This window comes from Bufo bufo, chromosome 9, assembly GCF_905171765.1.
Source record: "Bufo bufo chromosome 9, aBufBuf1.1, whole genome shotgun sequence".
NCBI lineage: Eukaryota > Metazoa > Chordata > Amphibia > Anura > Bufonidae > Bufo > Bufo bufo.
The window spans coordinates 58,012,241-58,035,290 of record NC_053397.1 but is presented as its reverse complement, the minus strand read 5'-3'; the positions used below and the strand labels follow the sequence as shown (position 1 = coordinate 58,035,290).

General features: G+C 44.2%; 1 protein-coding gene across 4 annotated transcripts in view; it reads left to right on the top strand.

The window, feature by feature from the left end:
• Positions 1–22,710, top strand: part of LRRC8B (leucine rich repeat containing 8 VRAC subunit B) — a 37,167-nt gene extending 14,457 nt beyond the window's left edge. For 3 of the 4 annotated variants that reach the window (XM_040407902.1, XM_040407905.1, XM_040407904.1), the window contains exons 2-4: positions 13,903–14,018; positions 15,602–17,721; positions 21,370–22,710. In XM_040407902.1, coding sequence (XP_040263836.1) covers positions 15,616–17,721; positions 21,370–21,636 — 2,373 coding nt within the window. In that variant the 5' untranslated portion in view covers positions 13,903–14,018; positions 15,602–15,615 and the 3' untranslated portion in view covers positions 21,637–22,710. Of the gene's footprint in view, positions 1–9,470; positions 9,589–13,902; positions 14,019–15,601; positions 17,722–21,369 lie in introns of all 4 variants that reach the window. The other variant, XM_040407903.1, reaches the window with a different exon arrangement.
• Positions 22,711–23,050: the final 340 nt, after the last annotated feature.

The window sequence follows — 23,050 nt, the reverse complement described above, 5'->3', positions numbered from 1 at the left end:
GTTCGTGTGCATGAGCCCTTAGAACGTATGGCCTCTGATGAGCTGAAGTTAGTTATTCACAAAGTCGCGCGTGAATCACTTCAGTAGTTTATTTTTTAAAGGGAACCTGTCACCGGGATTTTGGGTATAGAGCTGAGGACATGGGTTGCTAGATGGCCGCTAGCACATCTGTAATACCCAGTCCCCATAGCTCTGTGTGCTTTTATTGTGTAAAAAAACCAATTTGATACATATGCAAATTAACATAAAAGAGTCATATCTTACTTGTGTGACCAGAGAAGAGTCATATTTTCAAGCTCTGACTCATCTCAGGTTAATTTGCATATGTATCAAATCGGTTTTTATGGATCCGCAAATAAACTACTGTGCTGTCCGATCTGTAGCCCCGGAAAAAAGATAGAACATGTCCTAGAGGAGTGTGGGAAAAGAAATGGTGGCATGCCCTCGGCTGGGATCAGTGTTTTGCAGATTTGGGAACCGCAAAAAAGATGCAGTCATGTGTCTGAGCCCCAATTGGGGAACACGCACCCCGGTATAGAGTGAGAGAATAGGGTCTGTCCCTGCACCACATTTACCATCCAGCCTGAGCCCCCCTGATAAATGTGGTGCAGGTCTGGACAGCCGGTCTAAGCTTCCGCCATCTACAGGATTAGTAAATCTGGGCCGCAGTGCGACACCTACAGGTACGGTGTGTTACTGCAGCTCAACCGCATTGGTTTCATTGGAGCTGAGCTGCAGTACCAGATGCCGTCCACGGACTAGTATGGCGCTGTTTATGTGAGACTGGAGGCACGCTTTTGTAATCCTGGACAACCCTTTTAAGGGGTCTTACAGATTACAAAGTGTTGGGAGACAGTAATCCAGGGCTCCAGGAGCTGTCGACAAGACCCTGGATATGGAGATCACCTTGTGAGATTTACAGTCCCTTGGAGAATTTCTCCCAATGTTTTATAGTGTTTATAGCACAGTATAGGCAATAAATATGTTAATTTACTGTATTACTGGCTGCATGGTATATACAATCCCAGACTTCAGGGCTTCGGGTTATGTCACAGGCGGCCCCTGGAGTTTAGCAGATGATTTGTCTTGGAAGCCGTTCATTGTTCGGTCTCATCCATCCCAAATAAGGATTCTGGACACCGCGTCCCACACGGTATTGAGGAGAGCGTTGTCTGACCTGGAAAAGATCTTCATGTCAGAAGAACTTGGGTGGAATGTGACATAATGGACGTAACGTATACGGCAAGGATGTTCCATCTGTATGCAAGATCTACAGCAGGGACCTGACGGCCTGGATACTTGCCAAAGGATGTTTCTCTAGATTAATTTCCAAGGCTATAGGAAATGTAAGCCTGTGTTCCCATTTTCAGCTTTTAGGTTTCCGTCAATCCGGGAGCAGCTGGGCTCACTGTGCTATGTGGAAGTGACTGGGAGATGATAAAACGGCATAGCTTGCCACACTGACTGTTTCCACAACTCCCACTCTCTTCTATGGGCGTTACAGCGCCAACGCTGCACAATGAGCTTGACGGTTATCTGGACTTCTGGATGTGACCAGCAATCAGACTTTCCAAATAACCCAGCATCTTATGTGTGGATAGGAAGTCAGTTTCTCTATGTATTCCTATGGGAGCCTCAATGTCAGTCTCATAGGAATGAATAGAGAAGTAACTGACTTCCTGTCCTGTGTCATTTGGAGTCACATGACAGCTGAGGATCAGAAGGGAGGTTATAACTCACACATACAGTCACTGGTAAGAAGATTGCCTTCACAGTTTACATCATGTATCCATCTAACAGGTCAGAGAATAAAAAATTTAGTGGGAGTGCTACTTTTAAAGGGGTTATACAATTTTAAGAAACCCCCCTCCCCCCATAAATGTGCCGGGCCCCTCACCGGTAATATACGCACCCCGCTTCTGGCGCCGCTCCTGGTCCCCGCATCGCCGCTGCTGCTTCTCCCTGCACATGGATGAAAACATCTGGTGTCGGGGAGGGGGAGCAGCAAATGGCAGACAGGGACGGGGACGATCCTCCCTAGCGTCCCCCGCGATGCTAGGGATGCTCTTTCCCCCCCTGGATGTTTTCATCCGTGTGCAGGAAGAAGCAGCAGCGACGGTGTGGGGAACCAGGTAAGTATATTAGCGGTGAGGGGCCTGGCACATGTAGAGGGAGTTTCTTGAAATTGGGTAACCCCTTTGAGCATCCATTTAGCTCATTTTGCAGCAGTCTGTGTCAGTTCTGTCAGAGATCCGTTATTTTTGACAGGAGAAAAAGTCCATCTTGCAGGACTTAGAGAAATAACGGCTCTCTGATGGAACTGACACAAATGGGAGCAAAATGAGCTAAACAGATCCTTAGTACTTTGGATCCAAGATCCGGTACCGAAGCCGACTTTGGATTGTTTTTAAAGTCGTAGAATTGCACGTCTTCGGACTTAACAAATTTTGGCTCCGCACGGCACAGACAGGTCTCCATACAGCATTAAAACGAAGTTGAGGAAAGAATCGACTTCGGGTCTTGGAACCGAAGCTCGATTCACTCGCCCCTACTTACAATAAAGGATCCTTTTTTTTTCTGTTCTTCGGATCAGAAAAACGGAAAATAAAAGTGATGTGAATGCGGCCTTAGTGCCACCAGTGCCATCAGCTCCACTATCCACCAGTGCCATCAGCTCCACTATCCACCAGTGCCATCAGCTCCACTATCCACCAGTGCCATCAGCTCCACTATCCACCAGTGCCATCAGCCCCTCCATGCCATCCATTACCATGTGCCTCCATGCCATCCATTGCCATGTGATGTCCCCCAGTGCCATCAGATCAGCCCCTCCATGCCATGTCCCCCACTCCCCCAGTGCCATCTGCCCCTCCATGCCATCCATTGCCATATACTCTTCGCCCAGTGCCTCCATGCTGTCCATTGCCATCTGTCCCCCTCCCCCAGTGTCTCCATACCATCCACCATGTCCCCCAGTCCATCAGCCCCTCCATGCCATTTCTATCCATGTCCCCCAGTGCCATCAGCCCCTTCAAATCACAGATGACACCCCTCCCCCCGGCAGATTTGGCCCGTGATAACTTATACTTGCCTTTCCTGGCAGTGCGCTGACATGGAGTCCGCAGGAGACGGACCGCATCTTCTTCCCACTTCCTGGCATGCACTGGGTGGGACCTGACGTCACACACATGGTCAGCCAGTGCGCTGACCATGTGTGCACGTAAGGCCCTGGCAGCGCGGTGCGGACAGGAGGCCACGGAGCGGTGAGAGACTTCTCTTTACTCACGCTCTGTGGACACGTGATTTAAACTTGCATCGATGAATTGTTGCAGCCCTAATAAATATATATATATATATATATATATACTGTTGTGCATTCGACATGGTTTAAAACTTGGCTTATAGTATTCTTCTGTGCTTTTTGTGCCAGCGGATGATGTTTGTTGTATGCAGTTTAGGAACAAAATGTGTGCGTCGATTGTGGTTTTAGCTGCAGATTCCACCCTTTTTTAAACGAAGGGTGAGATCTTCAGTAAAACTGCATTAGATCCACACCAAAATCTGATGTTATAAATTGCAGATTTTGGTGTGGTTATGCTGCAGAAATGCACATAAATCCCTGAATCTTCTGCACGTTGACCTGCGTCCGTGTGCAGGTACCCTTAGTGTTTCTGTCTCTTCTTGCAGTTTATATTGATTTCTCTCTTCCAGAATACGTTGTACTATTCAATGTTTGCTAATGACTCTTTTTTTTATTTTTTATTTTTTTTATTTTGAGTCTGCTGACAGTAATTATTTTGCATGATGAATTGAAGTGTATGAATTCCAGGCCGTTCTGTCCTCTTTCCCTGTGCTGTTCCTCATGCAAAGGATTGTGGAGTGATTATGTACAGGGGGAGAGGAACATCACCGCTTTCTTCTACGAGCAGCCCCCACACCCGTGATAGACTCCCTTTAAGGGCTCATGCACACGGCCACATCCCTTCTGCATTTTTTTGCTGATCGGATACAGACCCATTCATTTTAATGGGGCCGCAAAAGAGGTGGACAGCACACCCATTCCGCTGGCCCACCAAAAAATAAAACATGTCCGTTTTGCAGGCTGGGATCCGGTTTTGCGGATCTGTGATTTGCAGACCGCAAAACACAGCCCTGTGAGTTAAATGGGACCTGTCACCAAAAAATGCTATCTGAAGGCAGCATATTATAGAGCAGGAGGAGCTGAGCAGATTGATATACACTGCTCAAAAAAATAAAGGGAACACTTAGACAACACAATGTAACTCCAAGTCAATCACACTTCTGTGAAATCAAACTGTCCACTTAGGAAGCAACACTGAGTGACAATCAATTTTACATGCTGTTGTGCAAATGGGATAGACAACAGGTGGAAATTATAGGCAATTAGCAAGACACCCCCAATAAAGGAGTGGTTCTGCAGGTGGTGACCACAGACCACTGTCAGTTCCTATGCTTCCTGGCTGATGTTTTGGTCACTTTTGAATGCTGGCGGTGCTTTCACTCTAGTGGTAGCATGAGACGGAGTCTACAACCCACACAAGTGGCTCAGGTAGTGCAGCTTATCCAGGATGGCACATCAATGCGAGCTGTGGCAAGAAGGTTTGCTGTGTCTGTCAGCGTAGTGTCCAGAGCATGGAGGCGCTACCAGGAGACAGGCCAGAACATCAGGAGACATGGAGGAGGCCGTAGGAGGGTAAGAACCCAGCAGCAGGACCGCTACCTCCGCCTTTGTGCAAGGAGGAACAGGAGGAGCACTGCCAGAGCCCTGCAAAATGACCTCCAGCAGGCCACAAATGCTCAAACGGTCAAAATCAGACTCCATGAGGGTCATATGAGGGTCCGACGTCCACAGGTGGGGGTTGTGCTTACAGCCCAACACCGTGCAGGACGTTTGGCATTTGCCAGAGAACACCAAGATTGGCAAATTCGCCACTGGCGCCCTGTGCTCTTCACAGATGAAAGCAGGTTCACACTGAGCACATGTGACAGACGTGACAGAGTCTTGAGACGCCGTGGAGAACGTTCTGCTGCCTTCAACATCCTCCAGCATGACCGGTTTGGCATTGGGTCAGTAATGGTGTGGGGTGGCATTTCTTTGGAGGGCCGCACAGCCCTCCATGTGCTCGCCAGAGGTAGCCTGACTGCCATTAGGTACCGAGATGAGATCCTCAGACCCCTTGTGAGACCATATGCTGGTGCGGTTGGCCCTGGGTTCCTCCTAATGCAAGACAATGCTAGACCTCATGTGGCTGGAGTGTGTCAGCAGTTCCTGCAAGACGAAGGGATTGATGCTATGGACTGGCCCGCCCGTTCCCCAGACCTGAATCCAATTGAGCACATCTGGGACATCATGTCTCGCTCTATCCACCAACGTCACGTTGCACCACAGACTGTCCAGGAGTTGGCAGATGCTTTAGTCCAGGTCTGGGAGGAGATCCCTCCGGAGACCATCCGCCACCTCATCAGGAGCATGCACAGGCGTTGTAGGGAGGTCATACAGGCACGTGGAGGCCACACACACTACTGAGCCTCATTTTGACTTCTTTTAAGGACATTACATCAAAGTTGGATCAGCCTGTAGTGTGTTTTTCCACTTTCATTTTGAGTGTGACTCCAAATCCCGACCTCCATGGGTTGAAAAATTTGATTTCCATTTTTTAATTTTTGTGTGACTTTGTCAGCACATTCAACTATGTAAAGAACAAAGTATTTCAGAAGAATATTTAATTAATTCAGATCTAGGATGTGTTATTTTTGTGTTCCCTTTATTTTTTTGAGCAGTGTATATTTTTGTCGGAAAAGATTCAGTAAAACTTGTACTTTTTACATTTTCATCTGCAGCCCTGTGAAGAGCTATCGGTACGGGAGGGAGGAGCTATCAGTGATTGACAGCTGTCTCTGTATACACACAATGCTATCAATCACTGACACCTCCCTCCTGTACCGATAGCTGTTCATAGGAGGGAGAAAAGGCAGAGATATAAATGTATAAATGATAGCTTTTCCTGAATCTTTTCCTACAAACATACATGGCAATCTTCTCCGCTTCTCCTGCTCTATAACATGGTGCTGTCAGATTGTATTATATTTTTTGGTGAAAGGTTCTCTTTAAGGCCTCGTTCACATTTCTGTTTTCCGCTGACGTGTCTATCCACATTTGGATAATATGTTATAACAGAAAAAAAATCATGGGGACGTGCATGACGCGGACCAAACACTCCTATTTAAGGCTATGGGTCCGTGAAAAATCGCAGACCCAAAACGGATGGTATCTACATTTGTTCCAATTTTCACTGACCATCGGTAGGAGATGCTCTGTAAAATTGTCAGCTAAGCCGTGTCCATGGAATATGGATGACACACGGATTTTTTTCACGGACGTCAAGCGGATACGAAAATGTGAACGGATGTGTTCATTGGGTTATAAAAGAGAGAAAAAATTACGAAATTATTTGCATGCTGTTGCTTGGGTTGTACCAGGGACATGGTACTATGGATAGACTTTGTTTGGGCAGGCCTGTCCTGAAGACAAAGTGTGCATGTGAGCAAAGCGACCCCGTTGTTCTGGCCAAGATTATTTGTTCCCTTTGCCCGCCCCATGCCAGGCAGCTTTGAGAAAGCTAAAACCACTTTACCATCCCTACCATAAACTCAATAGTTCTTGCTGTCATCCGGAGAATTCTTCGTCAGGTTCCAAGTAAGGTTCTTCATAAACCTGGCTGATAAACACTGATACCAGTGTATGCCAAGCTGCAGGACCCCTCGCCTCTCCTGACACCTCTCTGTTTTCCGAAATAATAGTTTTCCACATGAAATGACAATTCTAACATTTTTTCTCTTAAAACTGTATGTTGTGCCCTTCTATTATTCCTGCTAGACGTTTATGAATAATGTACAGCTGGGTGTTACCAGTTGGGGGGGGGGGTGTCCTTGCACAGTATGACTCTTGCAGCACTCATTGGATAGTGTCTGACTGTGCAGAGACATACCCGTTAACTGGTAACACCCAGTTGTACCTTTATAATAATAATAAAGAGGTGACAGGTCCTCTTTAAAGGGGTTGTCCCATCTACCGTTTTCATACTTACCTGCTGCGACAGGGGTGCTGGTGCACCACTGTATCCGCTCACTGGACTCAACAGTGATGTATCCCCAGCTTGACACGTCACTGGGTCCCCTGACACTTGGGGACATGTCACTGCTGCAGCCAGTCATTGGCTGCAGCAAGTGTGTCTGACCTTAAATCATGTTGGATGTTTACCTGCAGCACTGGAAGTCCAGAGAATATGTTATGGGGCTTGACAACCCCTTTAAGACCAAAAAATAGTGTGGTCTTCAAGGAGTTAATACACTTGAAATCGCCTTCACCCATCTGATGAGCAGTAGTAAGGGTTACCTGTCTATCAAAGGACTGAATCTCAATATGCCTGATCCTTTTACAGTGCGGCTGCCCCCATAAACATTAAACTGCTGGGTCCAGCAGGTGATCACAGCAGCCACTTACTGAGGGATTTGAAAGGTAGGTGTCACATACTTATCCCAGTGATGGTATTATGAACTAACCTCTCGATAGGTTCAGAGATTGCAATGTCCAAACAGCAGAGGCCTCTCTCCCGGCAGTCACCGTGTCCGCTGAAGCCCGTGCTTATACCCTATCATCGTATGACCCAGTCAACGCACAATCCAGTGCAGGTTTATGTTTGATTATTTTTTGTCTTGTATTTTTGGAGGGGACTGTGGGAACTTGTACTGGAAACGTCCTGCAGACAGATGAATTCTACATTATCTGGTAATTCAGCCCAGGACGACGCACTGAAAAACAAGCAGATGTTGCCCGGTCTTATGACATGAAATGTTTATACGTTCATTTAAAATATCAGCTTTTTTCAGAATTCTTTTTTCAAAAATGCCTGGGTACATTCACACGAAAGTAAACAAAAAATGTTTTTTAAATGGATACTCAGTTCAGCTTTTCATGGCCATTTTGCATCATTGTGTGCGCGCATTATTTTTTTCTAAGGCCGTTAGACTGCTGCACTCCTGTCTAAACGGCCAAAAACAGGACATGTTTTTTTTTTTTTTTTTTTTTTTTTTTTTTTTTTACGCCCACTTTCCACTGAAAGTCTAAACCTCATAGACTTCAATGGTTCTTATAATGGCAGTCGCACAACCGTTTTGTGTGAATGAGGGCTTAGATTTAGGGCACTTTCACACTAGCGTTTTTCTTTTCCGGCATAGAGTTCCATCCTAGGAGCTCTATACCGGAAAATAACTGATCAGTTTTATCCTAATGCATTCTGAATGGAGAGAAATCAGTTTAGGATGTCTTCAGTTCAGTCCCTCTTACGTTTTTTGGCCGGAGAAAATACCGCAGCATGCTGCATTTTTCTCTCCGGCCAAAAATTCCTGAACAATTGCCGGAATGCCGGATCTGGCATTAACTTCCATTGAAATGTATTAGTGCATTAAAATTGCTGCATTGACGGATCCAATCTTCCGGTCCGCGCATGCGCAGACCTTTAAAAAATGTGAAAAAAATAAATACCGGATCCGTGTTTCCAGATGACAACCGGAAAGACGGATCCGGCATTGCAATGCATTTGTCAGACGGATCCGCATCCGTTTGCGTCCAGATTGACGGTGACGGAACTGCCTGCCGGAATCCTCTGCCGCAAGTGCGAAAGTAGCCTTGTTTCAAAGTATCTTGGGCTTCTTTCCCGTCATGTTACGAGCCTTCCGCCGGAGGATCTCCTATGTATACCTCCATGGGAGGCTCCAAATCTCTGACTATGTGTCTATGTTGCTAATAGGCTCCCATTGTGGGGAAAAAGTATACCGCACAGTTTTCATATTTTTTATTATATACCAGTATATTGAATAGCACGGTCTACTACAGTATTCCATACCGCAAAAAATATGGGGGTCATTTATCAAACTGGTGTAAAGTAGAACTTGCTTAGTTGCCCATAGCAACCAATCAGATTTCTCCTTTCATTTTCCAAAGGAAATCTGGTTGCTGTGGGCAATTAAGCCAGTTCTACTTTACACCAGTTTGATAAATGACCACCTTATATGTATACTGACCCAATGGAGGCCAAAAGGACGCTCTTTAGACTTCGGTCAGGTGAATACAGCCCTATGGGCACAGCTGAGACCACACAGCAGACTTTTTCTGTTGGATGTTTTACCCCAATTCCGCAGCGAAATCCTTGTGATCAATGAGATGTTTGTGCAGATTTTCCTCAGGGTTCACCCTTTACATTGCAAAGCGTAAAAATCAGCAACAAGTCTGCGGCAGATCAGAAAATCTGAAGCAGATTTATTTATTTTAGTTGTTTTTATTTTTTTGTGAACTTACTAATGGCTTTTTTTGCAGACTGCTTGGTGAATATTCTCTGTTTGCATAGAGCTTTCTAGGCAATACCTAACGTTCTGTTTTTTCTAACCAGCAGAGATGACCGCAGTAGATCTAACTGTTCCTGTGAAGACTTGGCATGACCACCTTCCATGCAGGGACCCGGGCACTACCATAACCGCATCCTGGAGTGATAGAGCGGGGATTACTGAGTAGGTCTTCTGACTTGCTGGGCCGATCTGACAATTGGACAGGACTCTTGACGTGTATGGTCAGCATTAGGCCTCATGCGCACGACCGTATTTTTGGTCCACATGTTTTGCAGATCAGATGTGGGGCCACAAAAAATGCCGTCAGGACACCGTGTGCTGTCTGAATGTGTATGTCCATTCTGCCATCCTACAAAAAAAAAAAAAAATGTCCTATTTCTGTCCGTTTTGCAGACAAGAATAGTCATTTTTACCATAGTGCACGACATCTGAAATGGGTATCTGTGTTTTGTGGATCCGCAGTCGGGCATGAGGCCGTAGTTAGAAGATAAATTGTTGAAAACATTACACTTTTTAGTAACAGGAATCGTCCATTTTGATTTCTATATCCCCTTGGGGTTACATTGCTTCCTTTTACAAATTGTTCGTATTGCTGGGCGTAGACAGTACATTGCACACGGTTTTACACTGATTTGACTGTTTTTACTGTCAAGTCCAGTAACCTTGTGGTGTATTTCCCTTCATGCTAGACCAGGGATCAGCAACCTTCGGCACCCCAGCTGTGGTGAAACTACGACTCCCAGCATTCACACTTGCTTGGCTGTTCTCAGAACTCCCATAGAAGTGAACGGAGCATGCTGGGAGTTGTAGTTTCATAACAGCTGGAGTGCCGGAGGTTGCTGACCCCTGTACTAGACTCTCACTTCTCCTAACATTGCTTAAATGAGATTGAGCCTTTTACTTCCCTGAAATATGGTTCAGGACGTAAACCGAAACTGGGCGATAAGGGGTTAAAGTGGTTGGTTCTGAAATGCAATAGGTAATGCAAAATATAAATTTGTGGTTAATTAGAATTTTTTTAACGTTTTATGATATTTCATGGTTATACCTTCTCCTGATTGTCAGTCCATTGGATCCGACCATCATTCACTATTACATCTATAATCGCTCATGTGAAAGCACTTTTTCAGCGCATGCGCCATGTTCCAGACGAGCTGTATTCCATGGAGATGGTTGAGCATGCAGAACAAAGCTCAGGCAAAATAGTGTTAGGAGCACAATTCAGCATGCGGCAGTATGCTATGTACAAGCCTTGGGAGCTCTGCAGGGAGAGGACTGCTGGGACATGTAGTACGCAGAGCGCACTGGAGGTCATGTGATCGCCTGATCTGTGCCCGCCCACATTGAAGAGATTTTCAGCAAGAGGGAATCCTGTGGAAATCAGAGGATGAAAGACATTCATTCTGTAAGCAGCTGAAAACTACGGGCGGCATTTGGCATGTTTTGGCACACGTGTTTTGCGGAAAAACCTGCGACTTTTGTCCACCTAAGTCACTTCATGCCAGTTTTCTTGGCCAATTGAGGCCCCCCTACCCAAACTGACTACATCATAGTGTTCATATGCGAGTACAGTACAATAGATCTGTGATCGGATATAAACTGACTGCACCATAAAACGCAAGGATGCAGTCACATTGGGTCAGGGGAGCTGTGGTCGGCCTGGGACATGCGGCCGATACATGGACCATATTTGCCGGGCCAACCTCTATCATTGAATGAGCACTTGTGCACAAACAATTCCGTTCAGATAATACAACCGTCTGCATCCGCATTATCTGTAACATAGCCAAGACGGATCTGTCTTCTTGAACACCATTGAAAGTCAATGGGGGACGGATCCGTTTTCTATTGTGCCAGATTGTGTCAGTGAAAATGGATCCGTCCCCATTGACTTACATTTTGTATCAGGACGGATCCGTTTGCCTCTGCATCGTCAGGTGGACACCAAAACGCTGCAGGCAGTGTTTTGGTGTCCGCCTCCAGAGCGGAATAGAGACTGATCGGAGGCAAACTGATGCATTCTGAGCGGATCCTTTTCCATTCAGAATGCATTAGGGCAAAACTGATCCGTTTTGGACCGCTGGTGAGAGCCCTGAACGGATCTCGGAAACCAAAACGCCAGTGTGAAAGTAGCCTTAGTTTGGTGGGAAGGCCAGCTCTAGGAAGAGTCCTGGTTGTTCCAAACTTCTTCCATTTAAGAATTATGGAGGACACTGTGCTCTTGGGAACTTTCACTGCAGCAGAAATGTTTTCTTTCCCACTTCCCCAGATCTGTGCCTCCACACAATGCAGTCTCTGGTCTCTACAGGCAGTTCTTTCCTCTTCATGGCTTGGTTTTAGCTTTTATATACATTGTCAGCTGTGAGACCTCATATAGACAGGGCTGCGTCTTTCCAAATCATGTCCAATCAACTGAATTTACCACAGGTCCAGTCACGGAGTAGAAACCCCTCAAAGATGATCAAAAGAAATAGGAAGCCCCCAGAACTAAATTTCAAGGGTCGTAGCAAAGGGTCTGAATTCTTATGTCCATGTGAAATTAAAATTTCAATAAGTTAATGGTTGACTATAAGCATTTTTTACCAGCTCCATAGAAATAAATGGGTCCGCATCCTATCCGCAAAAAAAACTAAATGGACGTGGAAACAAAATACGATTGTGTGCATGTAGCCTTAAGGGTCTATTCACACGTCCGTTTTTTCTTTCCTGATCTGTTCCGTTTTTTGCTGAACAGATCTGGACCAGATCTGGACCCATTCATTTTCAATGGGTCCTGAAAAAAATCAGACATTGAGCTGTCCGTTTTTTTCCAGGACCCATTGAAAATGAATGGGTCCAGATCTGGTCCAGATCTGTTCAGCAAAAAACGGAACAGATCAGGAAAGAAAAAACGGACGTGTGAATAGACCCTAATAATGCCTTTTAGTTTTGCTGAGCAGCCATCGTGATCAGTCCTTGTAGCACCACTGACGTGCTCTGTGTTGGTTTTAACAGACATGTCTTTCCCGTGGGATTGTTTCAATTGTTCCCATATTTGAGCTCTTCCCAGAACAACTTGGCTCACATAAATCTGAAACCCATCTGACATCATCCAAGAGGACTGGGCCATATCTTTTTTTTTTTTTTGTTTCCCATATAGATTCCACCAACTATTTTTTTAATTTTTTTTTTGCTTAGCCTATTATTACTGTATTTATTTCAAAGTATCCTGATAGGGGCTCATAAGTTACCCTATATAAAGGACAAAAAGATTTAAATACTGATGGCCGCACTGCAGGCTCTCACTCAGGCAAGAGGGGACGGTTGGGGGGCGCGGTTACCTTGACTATAGCGCTGATGGAGAATAAAACAGCGTTTTTTTAACTTGTGCAGCATCGGAAAACGGGATGAAGCATATGATTACTAACAGGCTGCGGGCTACTACGAGGTACTGCGGGGGGATGTAGATGCATTTTTGAGGTGACTGGTTCCCTTTAATTACAAAAGTATTCAGATCCGAGGCTGGTTTGAAAACTGTACATTATTATTCATGTGACAACCCCTTTAAAGGGAACCTGTCAACAGGATTTTGGGTATAGAGCTGAGGACATGGGTTGCTAGATGGCCGCTAGCACATCCGCAATACCCAGTCCCCATAGCTCTGTGTGCTTTTATTCTGTAAAAAAAACTATTTGATACATATGCAAATCAACATAAGAGTCATATCTTACTTGTGTGACCAGAGAAGAGTCATATTTTTAAGCGCTGACTCATCTCAGGTTAATTTGCATATGTATCAAATCGGTTTTTATACACAATAAAAGCACACAGAGCTATGGGGACTGGGTATTGCAGATGTTCTAGCGGCGATCTAGCAGCCCATGTCCTCAGCTCTATACCCAAAATCCCGGTAACAGGTTCCCTTAAGTAACATGCCATAATAATTGGAGATTGAAATTGCAGTCCCACCAGGGCTTTCCTGGCACATTCTGCATAGAAAGGTAGATGCACGGGTGCTACCTTTTGCTATATTTTTGGAAACTGCCATGCATCACTGTGCTCATCACTATGAAATTCCCTAAATCTGTAATTGAGGGGGTCTGAACGATGTCACCCCCACTAATCACTAGAATGAAGTTACAGAGATAATAAGTATTATGCCAGTTTGGTCTCTTCTGATGCACACACAGTCAGTCTATATACCACCAGTCTTTATACCATAGGGTCTGTGCAAAAAGTCAAAAAAAGGAATAGCAAAAGAGCCAAAGTGGCACAGCTCTTTTCCCTTGTCCCTGACTTCTTGCGATCTTTGGGGCTAGGAGTGGTCAGACCCCCCAGCGATCGGACATAGGGGGTTATCCTAGCAATATGCCATCAGTGTCTATAGAAAAACAACCCCTTCCAGGACAGTTCATGTGTTTCTGACTAAGAAGCCCCTCCGTCTGTGTTTATAGGATTGTCTCGCCCTTTTGTATTCAAGGACTTTCCTTTTTACAGGAGGACTAAGATGGAGTTGGGCAATGATCCAGAATGAAAGCAGAAATGAAGAGATTGAGGCTGTGCAAAAGATGCAGACCCCCTGACTAAAGGATTCTCCATTCTGCCTTTTTGAGGTAAGTTACAAATGGTTTAAAGGTCGTTTCCACTTCGTAATATTTTATACATGGATTTACTCTGCATATTTGCAGGATGTATGGGAAACCTTTTATGGACACATTTTGGAAACCATATAAAAAATCGACAAGGTTTCTACTGAATTGGTAATATTGAAGCCCTAAAAATGACTTTATTGTGATCATCCCCTATTGAAATGAATAGAAGAGACAGAATGGTGGATTAGAAGGCAATGCGTTTCAGTGGAAAGTGGTCATACCTGGTTGTTGCTGGTGTCCTCGACCGAATAGCATGGCACAAAATTAAAGGTGTTATCCCATGATTTAAAAAAAAAAAAATTTAAATCAGACGACATATAGTACATGACAATGTCTTTCTAACAAAGCTAGAACCAGCCCTGTACCTCACATGGATCGAGAGCCCCCCCCCCCCTCCCCATTCATTGCTACAACTGCTCTGCAAGATTTATATCAAGCTGGCAGTTCAAGTAGAGTGACTGATGGAACTGAGCATGTGCGTCCTCTTCAGCAAGGTGGGCAGAGAAATAAGAAGAAAAAAAACAGCAGGTGGCGCTATGCAGATACATTTTATTGAATAACATGGTGGCTATACTAAATTTCTAATTACATGCTGTTGCAAAAGTATTCAGATCCAGGTGCTGCAGAATATTTTTCGTGGGACAACCCCCTTTTATTATGATTTTTAAAAGACTGTTAGCATTGTATTTTACTCTCCGTTAAATGCTAATCAAAGAGAGCTTGTTATCTCTCCTCACATCTCTGGTTTAGGAAACCTGAGCCCTAGTAAGCTCTTGAAGGGAGAGAATGTCAAGCGGTTCATTGTTTAAAGGGGTATTCTAACCTCAGACATTTTCACATATCCACATGACCTGCATCTGTCTCTAGAACGACGGTCTCCTGATGCTGTCGTCGCATCTGAGCTGCAAGAGGTAGGTTTACAGGAACGGCCAAGCTCTCTGTGCTTTGTTGTTTGCTTGGCATTCACATGATTGGGAGTTACAGAAAAAGCATAGCACAGTGAGCTTGGCTGTTTCCATAAACCTGCCCTCTTCTTGCTGCACTCAGTGGGATGGTGTCAGAGCACCCAGTTCCAGAGATAGATGTCGGTTCCAGAAGTGAGACCCACATCTGTCAGAAATGTATGGAATATGTTGTGGTTGTACCCCTTGGAGCTGGCAACCCCTAAGGTCCTCCCTGTCTCCCTGAACATTTAAAAAAAAATCCACTCACCTGTTCACAGTCCTGCCACTGCTCTGCTCCTGGCCGCATCCGGTTTCCAAAGGCCCAAAGCGACTTGGTCCCATGACCACTGCGGCCAATCATAGGCCTCGGCAATCACAACTGTTTGAAAGCTACGTCACAGCAATGCGGGGACTGGAAGTGGCTGGGAATGGAGAAGCACCAGGACTCATACCGGTAATTGGGTTTTTATGTTCAGCGGAGGTTGTCGTCTCCAAGGCTTTAGTGGAAATGCACGGTAACCAACCTCTAGTCACCTTTTTTTTATTTGATGCATTTTATACACATATTAATGAAATGTCTGTTTTATTTCTCTACCACAGGTACCGCCGACATTATGATCACTGTAACGGAACTCAAAATTTTGGCAGATGCCCAAGCATCTTATCATATTTTGAAGCCATGGTGGGACGTGTTTTGGTATTACATCACGATGGTGATGTTGATGATTGCTGTTCTGGCAGGTGCTCTGCAGCTCACACAAAGCAGAATGCTCTGCCTTCCTTGTAAGGTGGAAGTGGGCAATCACTGTGCACATCCTCTGGATCAAGTCAGTACAAAGATAAATTTGTCAGCCAGCCCCTTGGGAAAAACAAATCCCTCAAGAGGAATCCAGAACGATTTGCACCGCCAACAGTATGCCTACATTGATGCAGTTTGCTATGAAAAACAGCTGCACTGGTTTACAAAGTTCTTTCCCTATCTAGTGTTTCTTCATACTATAATATTTGGTGTGTGCAGCAACTTCTGGCTCCATTACCCAAGCACAAGTTCGAGACTGGAGCACTTTGTTGCGATTCTGTATAAATGCTTTGATTCTCCTTGGACGACACGAGCTTTGTCAGAGACGGTTGCTGAACAGACCATGAGAAACTGGACAAACAAACCATCACGACGCTTGACTAGTGAAGACACGGATGCAAGGAGGCAATCCGTACAACATGGGGTTGAGAGCACTGCAGTGGAGGATGATGCTTCAAGTGTCCTGGACAGGAAAGAAGGAGAACAGGCAAAAGCTCTGTTTGAAAAAGTCCGCAAGTTCCGTCTTCACGTTGAGCAGAAGGACATCATTTATAGACTGTATCTGAAGCAGATCATTGTTAAAGTCATTGCTCTTCTCGTGATCATTACATATGTGTCTTACTTTTTGATGCACATAACATTTGAAGTTGACTGTAAAGTTGACATTGAAGCATTCACAGGGTACAAGAGATACCAGTGTGTCTATTCTCTTGCTGCAATTTTCAAGCTTTTGGCTACGTTTTATGTTTTACTTGTATTTTTGTATGGGTTTGCTTGTTTTTATAGTCTGTGGTGGATGTTGAGAAGCTCTCTGAAACAGTATTCATTCGAAGCCGTTAGAGAAAAGAGTCAATACAGTGACATCCCCGATGTCCAAAATGACTTTGCCTTTATCCTTCACTTAGCAGACCAGTATGATCCGTTGTACTCCAAGCGTTTCTCAATATTTTTGTCTGAAGTCAGCGAGAACAGATTAAAACAGATTAATCTCAACAACGAGTGGACAGTGGAAATGCTGCGCCAAAAATTGACCCGAAATGCCAAGGATCAAGTAGAGCTTCAACTTTTCATGCTTAGTGGGGTGCCTGATAATGTCTTTGAACTGAATGAGATTGAAGTCATGAAGCTGGAACTGATACCAGATGCCAAGATCACCCCAATGATAACACAGCTGGTCAACCTCAAGGAACTCCATATTTACCACTCAACACTTACTGTGGACCTCCAAGCTCTGAGCTTTCTCGCTGATAACCTTCAAACTCTATATCTGAAATTTACTTCAGTTGAAAAGATTCCTTCTTGGATTTTCCTCTTGAAGAACTTGAAGGAGTTGTACTTAGCAGGATGTATCGACAACTACAGTTTTGCACACATTGAGGGCCTTCAGGACTTGAAGAACCTGACAACCCTTTACTTGAAGACCAGCATTCCTCGAATTCCACCTGTGGTTATGGACATGTTACCATTTCTTCAGAAACTAAGCATTAATAATGAAGGAAATAGGCTCTTAATCCTAATTAGTTTGAAGAAGATGATCAATCTTACCAGCCTAGAATTGATCAACTGTGACCTCGAACGAATTCCACATTCCATTTTTAGTCTGACGGAACTGAGAGAGATTGACTTTAAAGGAAATAATTTTAAAACTGTTGAAGAAATTATTAGTTTTCAGCATCTGCCCAAACTGACCTGCTTGAAACTGTGGCACAACGCCATTGCATACATACCACTACAGATTGGAGCTTTAGCCAACCTAGAGCAGCTCTATCTCAACAATAACAATATAGAAATTATGCCACTACAACTATTTCTGTGCAACAAGCTGCGGGTTTTGGACCTCAGTCATAACAATTTAAATTTCATCCCGGACGAGATTCAGCTTTTGAAAAATCTTCAGTATTTTGCTGTGACTAACAATAGTGTAAGTATCACGTTTCAGTGAGTTATTCGTCAAGAGGATCTTGTGATGTATCCCTCTAATAAATGTCTCCGATATATTTGACTGTATAGGTAATTTATTGCCCATATGTCCCCATTTAAAAAAAAAAGTAAGTGGAGTAACAGCTGTCTCTGTAGTCGTAGTCAGGAAGAATGGGATACGGACGTATACTGGCTTGATGTAGGTCAAAGGGACACTTTTGGTTTACATTGGGTGAACGAGGGCCGTCGGGGTATATGCGTTAAAGGGTTTATCCAATCCCTAAAATGCCCGGGAACCTCATACAGGTTATACTTACCCGGCTCCCCGACATCTGCGTTTCTCCTGATGGCTGCTGCTGCATCTCCCCGTCGCGCTAAACAAAACATATGGGGGGGGGGGGGTTTAGGGTCAGCCAATAGCAGGCCGCGATGTAGGGAGACTCGTTCTATTTGCGGCCTGCTATTGGCTAGTCAAGCCCCCCCCCCCCCCCACCTCATTGCAGGATGTTTTGATCCACTTGACTGGGAGATGCGGCGGCCGTTCGGGCATATGGGGCGATGCAGGTGCCGGGGAGCGAGGCAAGTACATTCTGTGTTAGGGGCCCGGGCATTTTGGAGGGCATTATAGGGGTTGGATAACCCCTTTAAACATATCTTGCAAACTCAGTTTGACTCTACCCTTACTCCAATTAGATTAGCTGTTGGCTAGAATTGAAACAGAGTAGTTGTACATAAATGTAATATTGCTATATAAAATTTTATACTTCTATTTAGAAATGCTATTTACTGACTTTACAGTCAATGTACGTTTTAAAGAAGTTTATCATGTAGGGACAGATGTCTATGCTATTATTCTTCCGCTTATCAATGTAGTGGACGTGCTTCCTCCTTGCACTTTTAGCATCCGGTCTGAGCAGCTGTATTTTTTCAGCTGTTTATTAGAAGATAAGTATAGTAAGCATTATAATTGAGCAGGAGAGTCAGAATTATCTTACAGAGGACCTGGCCGCTTTACAGACAAGCTTTTTAGCAAATAATTGTTTTCTTGTGAAATAACCATTCTGGAGCTTCTTTTCTTTGAAAATCCAGAAAAAATTAACAGCTGGGTGTTACAAGATGGGGGCATGTTACTTCATGGTGACACTGTCCAATCAGTGCTGACTGTGTATGGGCACACCCCTTAAGGGAAATGTCCACACCCAGTTGTCAATTTATTCATAAATAGTCAGGAGGAGAAAAAGGGGAATGGCGCAACATGGAGTTCCAAGAAAAGTTGCGCCAGTATTTATTTTATGGGGAACACAAGTTGTTGTTGTTTTTTTTTTTTTAACACAAAGCCACATGATAATACAGAGCTATGGTGGCACATACTCAAGAGTCCGCGGCCCATTGCCCCCCACAATGTGATCATGGTCCGCCAGGGGCCTAATGTACAGATGCCTATTCGGCCCTGCTTTTGGCATGGCTGATTTTGGCATAATGCACTGTAATACAGAAGCATTGCAGTGTATTATATGAGCAATGTAATCAATAAACTATACATATTTGCTATTGCCACCTTTATAATGACTCATACAATAAGCGGATCACATTTTTTAATCCCATATGGCAAACATCGTTAAAAATAGAAAATTGACAATTTGATGTTCTCTGTTAAATCCTTCTTCCGCCCCCAATTTTTTTATAAAGAGCCATCAAAAAGTTTATCGTACCAAAATGGTATCACTGAAAACTACAATTCTACCTACAAAAAAAGCCCTGACACAGCTCAGGCAATAGAAATAAAAATGCTCTGTATGAATGAATTCAACGGCACAAAAATAAATATTTTTTTGTAAGTTTTTATTGTGCAAACGTAGAAAAAAAATTTCTATAAATTTAGTACTGGTGTAATCTTGCTGGCCCACAGAATAACGTTGTTAGGTCACTTATACCACACAGTGAACAACATAAAAATTAAATCCCAAAGAACAATGGAAGTGCTGGCTTTATTTGCTTTTTTCACACCATTGCACTAAACAACTTGTTTTGCAAAAAACGAGCCTTCTTATGAAAAATAGTTATGGCTTTTGAAACGCGGGAATGAAAAATGGAGTTAAATTAGTTTAGGGAGATCTTTTCACTGATGAACTATCCTCTGGATAGGTCATCAGTATCTAATTGGTGGGGTTCTGACACCCAGGACCTCCGCCGAGCAGCTGTTTGAGAAGGCACTGGTGGTCGCTTTAGCGCAGCGGCCTTCTCCCTGCAAGCCAAACACAGCACTGTACATGGTAAAGCGGCTGTGCTTTCACTTCAGTGGGGTTGAGCTGCGCCTAGGCCATGTGAGCAATGAACATGACGTCACTGGCGTAGGGAAAGCTGTGAGAAGTGTGCAGTGCTACTTTGAGCATCATTGCCTTCACAAACAGCTGATTGGCGGGGGCCCTGAGTGTCAGACCCCTCCGGTCAGATACTGATGACCTATCCTGGGGTTCCTCCCACTGGAGAAAGATCCGACCAGTATGTAAAAAGGCACATCCCTCTTAATAAATTTGTCGCATCTTCTGCTGTCCGTGCGCCAGAACTGGCTAGGAGCTGGAGTACATTTATGTTATAACTGACACCAGTTTTCTGGTGTAAATTATAGTAAGTGCTCATATACACGACCGTATGTATTTTGCTTTCCACAGAAAACGGATCCGCATAAAATACGGATGACGTCCGTGTGCATTCCGTATTTTGCGGAACGGAACAGCTGGCCTCTAATAGAACAGTACTATCCTTGTCTGTAATGCGGACAATAATAGGACATCTGTTTTATTTTTTTTCGCGGAATACAAATATGGACATACGGAAACGGAATGCACACAGAGTAACTTCCATTTTTTTTGCGGACCAATTGAAATGAATGGTTCCGTATACAGTCCGCAAAAAAAACGGACACGGAAAGAAAATACGTTCATGTGCATGAGGCCGTTCCGTTTTTGCTGTTTGTTTGCAGTCCGTATGCGGAACCATTCATTTCAATGGTTCCGCAAAAAGAAAAACTGAATGTACTCCATGTGCATTCCGTTTCCATATTTCTGTATATCCGTTCCGCTAAAGGATAGAACTTGTCCTATTATTGTCCGCATAATGGACAAGGATCGTACTATTCTAGTTCTATTAGGGGCCAGCTGTTCCGTTCCGCAAAATACGGAATGCACACGGACGTCATCCGTATTTTTGGAGGATCCGTTTTTTCCGGACCGCAAAATACAGCCAATGACATGTACTGTCGTGTGCAAGAGGCCTAACTCTGTTTGGCTGCGGTCCCTTCTGCTTCAAATGTGGCGAGCGCATCAGAAACCTCAAAAAATTGCAAAACTTTTGTGCAAAATGTTATTTTTTCCAAGTTTTGCAACTTTTTTTTATTCCAAAAACCTGGATTGAGCCTGAATGGCTTCTGTGGGGAGTGTTGTGGGCATGCTCTGTGTGAATTGTAAAGGGAAGGCGCTGAGCCGTCTTAGGTCTGATTCTGTGTTATCTGCCTCCAGCTTTACCTTTCTCCATAATCCTGGCCTGTTTCAACCCAGCTTGAGTGACATTTGTAAAAAGCATCATCCGTCTGTTTTCTGTATTGTCTGGTGTATAGAATTCCTAACATATTTGTCCTTTTTTCCCTTAGATTGAGATGTTGCCAGACGGGCTGTTTAAATGCAGCAAGCTGCAGTGTTTGCTCCTGGGAAAGAACAGCCTGAGCAGCCTGTCAGCGCACGTGGGTGATCTGATGAACCTCATTAAGATCGAGTTGGTTGGGAACCAAATTGAATCTCTTCCTCCCGAGCTCGAGTCCTGTCACTCCCTAAAACCAAGCTGTATTATTGTGGAGAGCAATGTGCTGAATACCCTGCCCTCATATGCAAAGGATAGCCACAAGTCCACGCACAGATAGGAGACCCGCCACGACTTCTACTTCATTTTTCATTGCAGCTTTTGTGAGCCGGTTGTACCGGTCTGGTTTACTTTCTAAAGCTTCCAGGGCAGCCCTTTGACTTCACGAGACAGTTCTTCTAAGACTGAAGCAGATTCTTGCAATGTGAATACTGTACATTTTGCATATACGAAGGCAGGTTCCTAACAGCCTGCAGATTATTATTATTATTAGTTTGCATTATTTATGCAATCCTTTACTGTTTTTTCTTTGTATTTGGAGCCAATTTTTAGGATCTGCCACACAAAAAAAGCTAAGATATCCCATTCTCTTTTTAGTGTTCATTTTCTGTATATTATAGCACAAAACAATAAAAATGTTAGCACTGTTTATAAAAAATTAATAAAAATAATGCCCCATAGATGGTGCGGTAGTGCGCATGCGTGACTACCGCTCCATTCAAACTCCTCCTCACTGCAGTAAGGAGGAACCCCGGGGCTAAGGACCAACATTCTAGTGATCATTGTGTCCCAGGGATCATATATTCCTGTGGACAGATGATAAATATTCTTAATGGGACATCCCCCTTTAAGGGACCAAATAGTGTCCGTTTATGTCACAAGTGCTGGGATCTTTGAGAGACCCCGGCCGTGGCTAGAGGCATGGCAGCATCATAAAGACTGTGCTAAACTACTGTGATAGTAAAAGCTGTGCGGTAAACCTGCATATTAGGAATGTGTAAAGATTTTACATTGATGAGCATCTTGGACAAAACCGGGGACAAAGCTGTGGATGCTATTGATTCCATGGGCTCTTGTTCCCATGGATTAGAAAATACTGCAGCAATGGCATGTGTGGGGGCATTAAAGGTTTTGGACAACCCCTTTAAAGGGATTCTCCGGTGCCAGCAGCCTGCCCCACTAAACGGAATGCATACTTACCTGCTCACCGCTGCCTCAGGCGTCTCCATCTTCCAGTCCATGCACAGTTTTTTTGTTTTTTTTGTTTGTTTTTCCACCGCTTCATGGGCATGGTCACAATCAGCACGTCGCCTCTGAAGCCAGTCATTGGCTGCAGCAGATAACAGTGCAGGGACAGCGGAGGGGAGCAAATGAGCACGAATCCTTAGCTTAGTGGGGCAGGCTGCTGGTACTTGGTAAAACTGCATTATTATTGCAGATAATACCCATCTCCTAATATGTCAGCCAAGTTACATTTAGCCTTTTTCTTTCCGTTAACATTTCTTTTCTATGACTGCTCACCGTTCGTGCTGTTGTTTGAAACGGTGTCATTTTTTATGAAATTCTAATTAGATTGCTCTTTTCTTGAGCGCATAGCGTATATTCGCTTAAACTCGTCTTTTTTTAATGTATTTAACATTAAAGGGGTATTCTAGCTAGAACAAGTTATTTCTTATCCACTGGGACTGTTCTCC